We start from the raw sequence: 11706 nt of genomic DNA, 5'->3' as shown, positions 1-11706 counted from the left end.
CTGCATGAAATCAATTCGCATCTACACAAAGCGGTTTGAAGTGGGTGGAAATTATAGCCGATTAGGTTCATTGTAACAGATTTCGATTGAAAGTTCCCCTAACAAGTATCCCAAATAGCCCATAAGAATCTTTCCGAGCCTATTCTAAGACAATTATCCTCTTGGCCGGAAGAATTATGAACCGATATAACTGAAGTTCCTATGCCTTGAGCACTCATTATTTTAGTTTTTTAATATGCCTTAAGTCTGTTTTCCAACGTGTGAACTCTCTCATGACGTGTTACTAATTTCTATTGTACAGGATACGCACGATCACTTCCATCTCTGTGGTATTCTTTCCTCGAACATTATATTTATCGTCGCTTTGGCTGCTGTTGCTGCTGTAGGTTTTGCTATCAAGTTGTCAGACTACTTTTTCCGTCGATTGTGGTCCTGTCCTTCCGTTTGTGTATCCCATTTAATCATTGTTATGTTTCCTTTCAACTTGATCTTAGTGTCAGCCTTTGTGTCCACAGCGAACACAAAGCATGCAACAGAATCATGTACAGTGGAATCAACTGCCAAACTGGACGGATCACGGGAACACAAACGTAACTTGGCGATTTTCGAGCTCTTGCAAACTGAGGAAATCTACGCTTCCGATCTCCTTAAACTTCAGACTGTAAGTTTATATTCAAAGCACCACTGGTTTGCCATCGTTACTTATCAGATCGTCTGATGTCTTGGACCTAGTTCATGGTCTTGTGTGAACCTCTTGTTTTCGTCTGCATTCAATAGGTGTGAGAATTCTCGCCCTCAGAAAGTTTCTTTACGTACTAGGTCCTCAGCGTTTTGCTCAAACCCTTTCTACACACATACCTTGCTTTAAAATGTGCCACCCAGGAGAGTTGTTTGTTTTAGGTCTTACCGTAGAACTGCATCAGTTAGTCAGTACTTACTTTCCAATTGTTTCTCACGCGTTCCCCGTAAGCGGGGTTGAGACAAGGTATTATTTTCCCTGGCGAGAAACATCTGCATTTCAGGTCTACCTGCCGGAAATGATGTCTTCAAAGAAGTGCTGATGGCTGTCGATTATTCAGAGGGGTTTTCCATCCTACATAGTTCACCAATCACGCGACCTGATATGGCATTAGCTCTAATGAGGACATTCTACTGCGTTCAAAGTTTGTGAACGACCATACTACAAACATCATGTAAACTTAAATCACATATTTCCGGCACTTTACTTGCACTTAGACTCCTTAAATAAGAGATTTTATTTCAGAACTAGTTCAAGAGTGTGCCTCGTGACTCCACGCAGTCACTTACGGTTGCCCTGAAACGTGCTTAATTAGGACAGACCGGTTCCTTTCTCAAAGAATTCCAGAGCAATTATCGTAATAGTTTTTGTTTTCCACACAGTTGGCAAGTAAAAACCGTTCATGTGTAACACTCTGGTGTCTTTCGAAGGAAGCACCAAGGCTGAGGCACTACCAAGTCCAGACAGGAGCAGTCCAGATGCCGGAGTTGGGTTCGAACCATGAAACTTCCGGTTAGTGCAGTGCACGACCAGTGACGGGTGACTATGGTTCACCGATTGCACGAAGCAAGTCACATTGCTGACTCCCCTCAGACCACCATCCTGCTGCGCTGAAATCATTACCTTCTTTCAACGGACAGCAATGAACACCATTCATAAAACGTATTATTTCCAATCATCCACCTACTCAGGGACTAAACTCACACCATGGCAAAATCTAGTTTGGTGCTCGATATCCCGTCTCCGTTTTTTCCTGTAGCTGTAGCACTTACTGTTTTCAGGTGAAATGCCGTTGAAATGTTCCGTCATCTCACTGTTTTGGTGAAACCAATCAATTTCAGGAATTCTGTTGTTCTCATCACTGTGTGGTCCTGTGAACTCACATGATTCCAGTCGATCGTAGCATGCCCAATGATGATTCGTTAGTGAGCTTTGTGAAATTGATTGAACTGTTCTTATGGTCAACATTTTTATCATCGGATTTTGCTTACCAGGCATTCCATTCGTTTTTTAAATAAACTTTCTGGCTCGTTTTCCGACGGGGAACAGTTTGGCTCAAAGTATGTTGATTGCTCAAGGTTGAATGAACGAGAAATGTCTCAAAACACCAGGTGAACTTTTCAGTGTTTTCCAAAATACAGTCAGACAATCACTGAGCATGAACGATCTGGTTTCATCGAAAATAGACGGCGATTTCGGCTTGCCAAGATACTTGAGCTAGTGAATTTTCCCTTCAAAAAAAAACGCAAAAGACACAGGGCTACTTCAGTCACAGTGACTGTTGTGTAATAATGACTCTACAGCATGTGACCATACTAAGCTTCATTGCATACAATGGAGATGTGTTCCGGCAATCTGTCGTATTTTAAAGAGACTAACACTGATCTAGTGCGAATGTAAGTCCACTATGCTATTTGTATTTTAGATTTTCTAGGAATGAGCCTCTGATTCCCGCAACTGTTGTGTCTCATACGTCTGATCCTTATTGAATGCGCTCCGAACATTGAGGGGCTGTTGATAGACTTCGAATTTTACATATCCTAGTTTTAATCCGATTGAGTGTGCAGTATTTTAAAGATATGTGGTCAACTGTTGTAGTGATTGTCCTCTAGACGAATACTTGATTTACCGTCCATCCTGTTGATTAAAATTCCAGTCAGTTCACAGTTGGCCCGTTTGAACTATACTTGTGATATTATGCGAATCGAAGTTGTCCTGAAGCTCTCCTTTGACCGCGCGTATCACTTGGAAACATGTTAAGAGAAAGGGAGATTTGTTAAACCGATTTCGCGATTATCCTGATTTCCGATTTATTTGTTTTTGTCCTAGGACTTCTGTGAACCGATACGTCGGGTTGGAGTTCTTACGGAAGATGAACTAACCAAAATATTCTCGAACTTTGTAGAATTACATCAATTGTCGTTAGAATTCCACCGGTACGTTAAACGTTGTTACGTCATCTTCATAGCTTCTTGGGGTTATTCGCCTATTGTTGTTTTTACTAATGGCCGGAATGTTCTTTGAATGTGTTCCACTTCCAATCGGGGTGACATCAGAATACGCCTTTGTTTAGCGGAACAGCGCATCGTGAGAAAATTGGTAATCTCCGCAAATGATTCGTCCATCAACAAACCAACATTCTTAGTTTCCTACGCATCGCTTTTGGTTCCACATGAATCTCCTTTAGATGGTAATCTTTCCCATCAGTTTGCCAGAGCTTATTTTGCTTTTCATGAGTACTTGTAAAATGGATGTCTGCATCTATTTAACCCGAGTAACCCCATCCCTTTCAATCCCGCTCTCTAGCGCACTACAGCAGCAGATGGATGTGGCGGGCAGTCCGGAAGTCAACAATTCTCCTATCCCCATTGGGAAGGTGTTTCTGCAACAAGTAAGCAGATTAGCTGCCATCCATTCGTATGGTTCGGACCAGTTAGTCAACCACACGCAAGCTGCATTTTGATGAGGTGACAGCACACACTCATTTGGTTACGTTTTTTATAATCAGCGCTTGACTAAGTGAGCGCGTACCGCTGCCATTCAGCTCACATTGTCGACTTCAAATGGTGTACAATAGGCACGTTGTTACTAGTTACTACACTTCCGTTCCCTGGGTTTGCACATAACAACCATGCGCTGAAAAACCACACTGCCGTTGAACAGGTCCAGCTGCATGTCGAAGGCGATGGTTTTGTAAAAGGGCCTAACTGATTTGTTGACGTCAGTGCCACCGACCAATAGTATGTCCCTTCAACGCGACCTCGTTTGTTAGCAAAGCTGTAAATTCACTGGACGGCTAAGATAACTAACTTGGTAAAAAGCATATCATGTTTCGACGCTCATTTGCAAATCAATTTTTTTTCACGGGAGAAATACCTGGAACGCAGCTGAACCTGTCGCTTTTTATGATGTTCTTAAGCAACTCTTAAGCCGCCTCATGTTTCAGTTAGTGCGATATTCGAGATATCACTGTGCCTTGTTTAGACGTAATACACTACTCATAAGGTTAGTGAAAACTCTTCGACAGCCCACATTCGAGTAAAACAAAATAAGTTGTTAGTACATTCAAGAAAACTGAGTCAACAAACGGTTAGTTTTGCTCCTCGCCTTATATTCTGTAACCAACAATGAAAATATTGTCCAATGGAAGCAAGCACTCCGCTAAAATCATGTAGAACACCCAGGATTGGTGAGAGAGAATTCATATACAAGTTGTTACAAAACTCCTCGGCCCGCTTGAAGATCGTCCATCGGGTGCTCCACAAAACGATCATCCAAGGGATCCCTCTGTTTATTGGTTTATTTAATTAATCGTTAGTGAACACAAAACTACCGCCGTAACAAATGAAACGTGAGGCGGCCTTTGTGCTGCACATTTAGTTGAACTTCATAAACGAGCGATTCATCCGAGTCTCCCATGAAAACCAAAGTGATGTGCAAATGAGTATTTTGGTCGAAATCTGTCCAATTTAGGTTCAAGTAGAACATAAAGCTGACGGAAACTCAGGGACTGCGCCTAACTAATGAGCACCAAGAAGAGCGAAATAGTCATGGGTTGTCGAAGAATTTTCAGCAACCTTATGTGCAGTGTATTACATCTATATCATGTTTCATTCACTTATTTAAACACTTCCTGTTTCTTAATTTTTATTTCATTTTCTTTTGGCGAACACCTAGTGGTGTTTACGTAGTCATGTCGAACGTTGTCTAAGGGGATTTGAGCCATTTTCGGTTCACGTGATTGCTTCACTACATAGTTCTCTCGCTCCCCACTACATCGGACGATCCGAACAACTTAACGTCAATGAACCGCTCGGACNAACCGCTCGGCCATTACCTCTCACCGCTATCATTTCATTCCCTTTTTTAAATTCGGTGAACGGACCTGTAGCAGCTGGAACCACTGCAATTTCGCACATGATTTGTAGCGAAAAACAGCTAAATTCGATCAACTCGTTAAGATTACGTTTCCTTCAGGCAGCAGCTTTTGGTGGGCATCGAGACACAACCAACCTGACGATCCATCGATCTTTCCAGTCCAGGTTACCGTGCCCTTTCTCACCATACTGTTCTATCACAACTTTTCACATGGCAGGAAGAGGCAAACCCGATGAAAGTTAATGTCTGCTCTGGACAGAGCGTGACATAACAAAGTAGAACAAAGGTGACTACGATCAAAATAGGCGATTTGGGACCTTCTCATTTTATGGGCTGGGATCCCACGTGGTCTTCGGTTGGAAGCCGTGCAGGACATGTACGTGACCGGTGGCGAGCATGCTGTCACTTTCCAACCAGCGTTCAGCTGAATTTCATATTGTATGCTGAGCTATAGTGGTTTAATTTCACACAAGATACTCGACCAATCCCACTGATGACGCCTCACTCAAAATGGTTCTCAAAGGTATTTATTTCAGCAATGGTGCAGGTGCCCTATTCTTGCTGGTTTTTCTTGAATATATCGCCTCCCAAAATACCTTGCACATCAAGACTGGGAGTCACATTTGAAGGGGTGATTGCTTTTTATTGTCACTGTTGTAATTCAGTTGCGTTTCGTTCCCAGCTACTCCGTTACTGGCCTTTATAGGACATGACCACAATCCCGCATCCTCCCTTGAGAGAAACTTATTCTAGACAGGAGATAACAAAACGTTGAGTATTGTCACTTTGACGATCACTTCGCATCACACTCTTCTTGTTTCTATTGAAGACTTTTGGAATTGGTTTTCACACATTCAGCTTCCGAAATTCAGTGCGTTCCGCCATTACTGCAAGCATCAAGAGTCGGCAATCCAAACGCTGCAGCATCTTCTCATCGTGGTTCCCCAGCTGAAGATGGTCCTACTTCAGTGCGAACACGGAAATTTGCCGCTGTCTAGCTATTTGTTAAAGCCTATCCAACGACTTACTCGTTACGGACTATTTCTCCAACGGGTAAGTTTTGTTTTGAAGGTGATGTACCTTTCCCTCTCGTACCGAGTTCTACATTTAACAGTGTGTCGTAATATCGGCAGCTCTAGTACATTCATTGGTAGTTGGTCTGATCATCCTCCTTGGCAGCTGGATTGCAGCCGTTTTATCATCGATCAAGCGCAGTGTCAGTACACGTTTGGACTGGCACTTATAAGGATGTGAAGGTGTCTAATGTGTGTTACGTAGGATTGCAGGGAAGCTTTCTCGTAATCCCATTGGTCCACTTGGGGTTAGTATTGTGTTTTGGTCTGTATTCTTCGCATCGGTTTAGTCTTCCTAGTACGCTCTTTTTTATTCGAGAAAGGACTGCTCAAAGGGAAAGAAATACCATGAGTACATAGCCGGCATCGCTTCTGGGTCATACCTGATCCTCGGACATCCTCAGTCGTCACTGATTGTCTGGTTGGACGTTCAATTAATAGCTGGTTTTTGTCGTTGGCCGACTCGACGACCTTTCTCGAGTGATTTTGACAGTTCCTAGTAAGCTTATGGCATTCTGAGGTTATTTAAGGGCGATTGATTTTCATGACACCCCCTTTTGTGGTGTTGACGTAAGGCATCCTCCGCGCGCCCGTTGGAGGTGTCCCACCTGTTTTCTGACTCTATCGGTCCGGCGCCCCGTTTGCGACAATGGATCTTTTGCGGGTAATGGCTGTTGTTACTAACCCTTGAAGGTCGAAGATTGCAGGCAATAGGTTGGGCTGTCTTCGGGATCGGGTCATCAGTCGTCCTTAGCCGGTTAATAGGCCATTTCTATATTGATGACCCCACCCGGAAGCTATACATCACCTGACTGATTTTTTCTTGAGCATGCTTCCGACACTCCAATTTCCGTGAGCACGGTGATGATTCGTTACAGGTACATCTCTCCTAGGTCGGAACTTCAAGTTCCTTCCCGTGGCCGATGCATTGAACGTAAACGTTTAAGGATAGCGTTGTGTGTAAGTCTCAACTACTTTCCCATCATAACTTCTGCTGATGAGCGATTGCCAGGAGAGCGTGAGTTGAAAGTTTCTCCGCAGTTCAACAATAAGGTGTCCAAGACTTCTGCGTCCCCCCCCCCTCCCTTGCGTTTGCCGATGTGCGCTTAAAGGTATCTACGAACCTCTCAGCGTAACCATTCGACGGCAGATGGAATGATGAGGGAGTAATATGCGTGGTGCCAACCCTCGGGCGAAGTCACCAAACTGATGGGATGTAAACTGGTGTCATTGCCGGACACTGTTGTTTCTCGGGGGGGGGGGAGTGACAAATGTTGGAAACAAAAGTTGCAGTTGTTGTCTTGAACATAACGAAAGGCACCAACAACGATTAGGAAGTTTTGTTGGTTAGCTAGTTCGGCGAAATCCACACGGATGTGCGACCCTGGTGTTCCTGGTTTTGACCAAGGCTGTGGTGATTGTTGATTGCTGCCGCATATCGGAAGCAGATCCGATATATCCACTCCATATGTTCATCCTCACCGTTCCAATAAATAGCTGCGAACCATGGTTTCCATGCAGCTTTTCTCCGGATGCCCATTACGAAATTGAGTCAAGAACTCTACGGTGGCGCTTGCTGGGCACAACGATCCGGTCGCCGAAAATAACGCAACCATCTACAGCGAATTTTGTCGTTGAAACGGTTGTCCAAGTTCCTCTGAAGAACAATATAATGCTCAACTACTCCATAGCCTTTTGTAGTGCATTTCTCATGGCATTGCAAGGCATGTGTAAAGTCGCCGGTAGTTGATTTGGGGTCTCCAACACCCCAGCACAGACTTCTGGTTTGACGGCTATGACTGTATTTTCTGGTTCTATCACGTGAGAATCAACCAAGCGCGGAAGTGCATCTGTCTATCTGATGTTCTCAGTTAAGGCATATTTTATGGTAAGGTTGGAATTCTGCCACACCGTTGCAGTTGATTCGCGGTGTAGACTGAAATGTCTTTCTTGGAATCAAGTAGAGCCAGGAGTGTTTTGTGATCTTTCACAAACGTGAAGCGTCGGTCATAAAGCATTTTCGGAACTCGGTCACACCAAAAATGGTGACAAGGGTTTGCGTTTTGATATGACCATAGTTTCGTTTTGCTGGAGCTGTTGATCTTGCGGCATGGGTTGAAGTGCGTAAACATAACTTTCGACTGCGACAGTATTTCCACCTTTTCCAATGCGAGCTGACGGTCGAAATCCCCTCTTCAGCGGCTGATTCAGGGGTTCGCGCAAGTTGAATATGCCAGGTCTCCTCCTCCGTATGCAGAGAGATGACACTTAAATCTCTGTAAAGGCAGACACAAAAAGAGAATGTAGCCACTTAATCTAATACTGGCGATGCTCCCTCCGCTTATGGTACAGCTTTTGCAGGCCAATCGCCAAGATTGTCGAGCAGATCAACAACCGAACGGCTTTTGATGCATCAATGGCTTCTCACCTTTTTTCGCTGAGTCCAATTTAGTTATCTACATCCCTTGTATTTACCTATGTGTGTCTGTCTTCCGTTTTTCCTCTCCTACACTCCTTAAGATGCGGGTGCCATCCGGTAGCAATCTCCTTGAACAGTCTTCCTTCCCCATAAAACCTTTGTTACAATATACCTTGTTCTTTTGACTGACTTCTCTATTTTCATTTTAGATATTGGCGGATACCGCTCCATTCCATCCAGATTATGAGTCGACTCTTCAAGCGAATGAACGCCTCACTCGCGTGCTCAGCTCCATCAACACGACAGTCGGCTGCTATACACGAAAAAATCACATTCGTTGGCTTCAGAATCACTTGCTCGGAGAGAGTGTGAGCCTCAACTGGTTGCTCGCTCCGCATCGGCCAAAAATGCTTCATTACGGCACGCTATACAAGGTTTGGTTTTTGATTGATTCTGTGACTTTTGATCTCCTGCTGGAATTAAGAACAGTTCGTTTTTCGCCATAACTCAACTATTGGTAGTTTTTGGTATAAAAAATGGTGTGCATCCTCAGAAACGATGTGCAGATGTTAGTGGAAAACGCTTTGATTGAACTGACCTGAAATAAGCATCATATGGAAATGGATGTGACAGGAGCATTTCAGGATACCATCTCATTAATTTGGCTTTCTGTAATGCATCCTCGCCTCAAACTCAATAAACTAAATTTTGTAAAAAGGCCGAGTGTTACCACATGTTAACACCTTGTCTTATCCATTCAATGACAACACTAATATCCAGTAATTTACACGCGCACATGAATGTTACAGGTCTGAAATGGAATACCAATTTGGTTTGTGGTTTAGTCATTGTTCTTAGCTCCGTGACGATGCCTCGGTTGCGTCTACAGATAGACGCGACATGCATTCAATTTCCGAGACTAATTCCCTTTTTCGCCGAGTTCTTTCATGATCGTGCGGCTCAATGGGTCCTGCTATTTGCTGTAAATAGTTTATGTGAGCTGGATGTTGCTAACTGATTCCTTTTAAATAGCAGTTCCGGGAGGATGTTCGTATCTTTCGTTGATTGTTTTGGGTCTGTTCTTGGCCTGGTCCGGCTGTGAACAACAACTTGATCGACGCCGTTGCATTCTCATTTAAATGCAAACAGATTTGAAGAGTAGGATAAACAGCTTTTTCTAATTGTTCAGGTGCTTTGAAGTCCGGGCGAGTTCGGTCGGGGGATGAGTTTTCGTATGGGTTTCTTTTTTGATGTCTCCTGCAATTAGGTTAGTTTCAGTCTGGTCTGAATTCGCTCGGGTTACTACCGAACGTTGAGTGTGGTTTCACTGTCTACACCAACCATTCCGTAACTTTATTTCGTGCGCACATGTGACGCAAGCTCAAACAAAAAACAGCCGACTTACCAGGCTACCTTGCGTACTTTGATCGAGATGCGACTGTCAGAATTCATGCATGGTCAGGTCCAGTGACCCCCACGGTGCGAAGCACCCGAACAATTTGATCAGTTCAGTTTGGTATGTTTAAATTGTCTTAGAGTTTGAGGAAGTTGCATGTGATACGTACCGGATTTCAACGCACATCTGTGCGTTTCCGCAACTGATCGGCTGTCGAACCAAACACCATCGTGACTGCAGGTAGGATCCACTGTCAACTAAAAGGATGTTTGCAGTTGGTGTTCTGTAAACTCTGGGCGCATTGTCCTATATCGTACTGTAAAAAAAACAGCACGGCAGTACATCGTTGGCCTTCAGTGGTGTTTATTGCTGAAATCCGCTGACAGGGTGTTTGGTGTTTGGTTCGCTTTTTAGCGGTTTTCCTGGAGCCGACGCGCTCCGAAGATGAAGTCAATCAATCGCTTTGCCTGCTTTCTGGAACCTATATTGTTTTTCGGGAACATTTGATGGTGGTCCAGCAGTTGATCAGAATGCATGTCATGCATTTCCATTTCGCNCGCAATATTTTTCGTTTTCGGTCGGCTTCGCCTTCTCTCGAACATTGGTATGCTTGAAGCGACCTGAACTCTTTTGAAACAAGATGTACCAAGTGGTTAGAGCGCGAATTTACCGACCGGAAGGTCCGTGGTTCGAACCTGACCTCTGCCTTTCGACTCCCCCTGTCTAGGCTTAGGCAACCTGGCAGTACCCCAGCCCTCGTGCCTCCTTCGTGTGGCATGACAGATAGGCACCGAAAGGGTGCTACAGCTGAATGATTTTTTGAATCCCTTTTTGTCTCTCACAGTATGCAGCGCAGACGAAAACTTCGTTTTCCAATGTTGGTCTACTCATCTTGAACATTTCTTCATGTAATTCTGTTTCCCTGACAGTCGTTCCGCTCTACTGTTTATTTGTCGATCTTCAGAGTTCGATCTTCGAAAGTGCATTGGGAAAGTCCATTCTTACAGCGAATTGAGGTAGCTGCCAAGAGTGGTGGTGAACGGATGGGTTGTTAAATACTATTGACAGTCGTGCCTTGTAAGCATCAAATATATATTCAGGCCTGTGGAGGTTTCAGACAGCCTGAGCGATATGGATGTATTTGGGATACTCCAGAGATTTGTTTCAATGCTGTGAAGTAGTCCTTATGAAATTACCCATCTACCTACCATTAGATTTCTTGGCTCCTTTTAGCTTATTATTCATTCTTTGTCCGTTTTTGGGCCACCGGAGCTAATGCATCTGACTGATGCTACAGTGGCTACATGCTTATTGCTGATCAGGAAACGAAAAATGCATCATTATTGCAACCAGTCTTGGTACCCTATGTGGTTGATCCTGACGTGGCTGCTGATCCTGCTTCACTGAACTTTCAATGATTGTGGTATTGTAATGGACAAACTATCGGTACATAAACTCTTGAAACTTCGCTTATGTTGGCTGGTTTAATAGCTGCTTGCTATTGCATCCAATATCTTCGCGAGGCCACTTGACAATTTAGATCTCACCAATGCATTACCCGTGTTACACTTGGCATCACGCATCAATTTTATTATGATATATTCAGTGACGTCCTTTTGTCGCGTGGTGCTATAGTCCTAAGAGGATGTTAGCAGCCTACCAAATGATACGGTCCCGTAGTCCTCCGTGTCCACTCACACTTGGCACATCAATTTTATTATGATATATTCAGTGACGTCCTTTTGTCGCGTGGTGCTATAGTCCTAAGAGGATGTTAGCAGCCTACCCTACCATACGGTCCCGTAGTCCTCCGTGTCCACTCCGCAAATGCGTCCAATTCACGATGTATACTTTTACAGCTTTGAAGCATGAAACCTTCAACGTATATATATATATATATATATATATATATATATATACC

General features: G+C 43.9%; 1 protein-coding gene across 1 annotated transcript in view; it reads left to right on the top strand.

Annotated features, from left to right (window-relative positions):
- T265_14462 (hypothetical protein) overlaps positions 1–11706 on the top strand; it is a gene marked incomplete at both ends in the record, with an annotated part of 68160 nt that overhangs the window by 44921 nt on the left and 11533 nt on the right. Inside the window, 4 exons of the mRNA XM_009173751.1 lie at positions 495–661; positions 3207–3410; positions 5756–5950; positions 8599–8823. Of these exons, the coding sequence (XP_009172015.1) occupies positions 495–661; positions 3207–3410; positions 5756–5950; positions 8599–8823 (791 nt within the window). The remainder of the gene's footprint in view (positions 1–494; positions 662–3206; positions 3411–5755; positions 5951–8598; positions 8824–11706) is intronic.

This window comes from Opisthorchis viverrini (genome assembly GCF_000715545.1).
Source record: "Opisthorchis viverrini unplaced genomic scaffold opera_v5_200, whole genome shotgun sequence".
NCBI classification, from domain to species: domain Eukaryota; kingdom Metazoa; phylum Platyhelminthes; class Trematoda; order Opisthorchiida; family Opisthorchiidae; genus Opisthorchis; species Opisthorchis viverrini.
The sequence above is the reverse complement of the archived record's forward strand: the minus strand, read 5'-3'. Positions and strand labels throughout refer to the sequence as shown.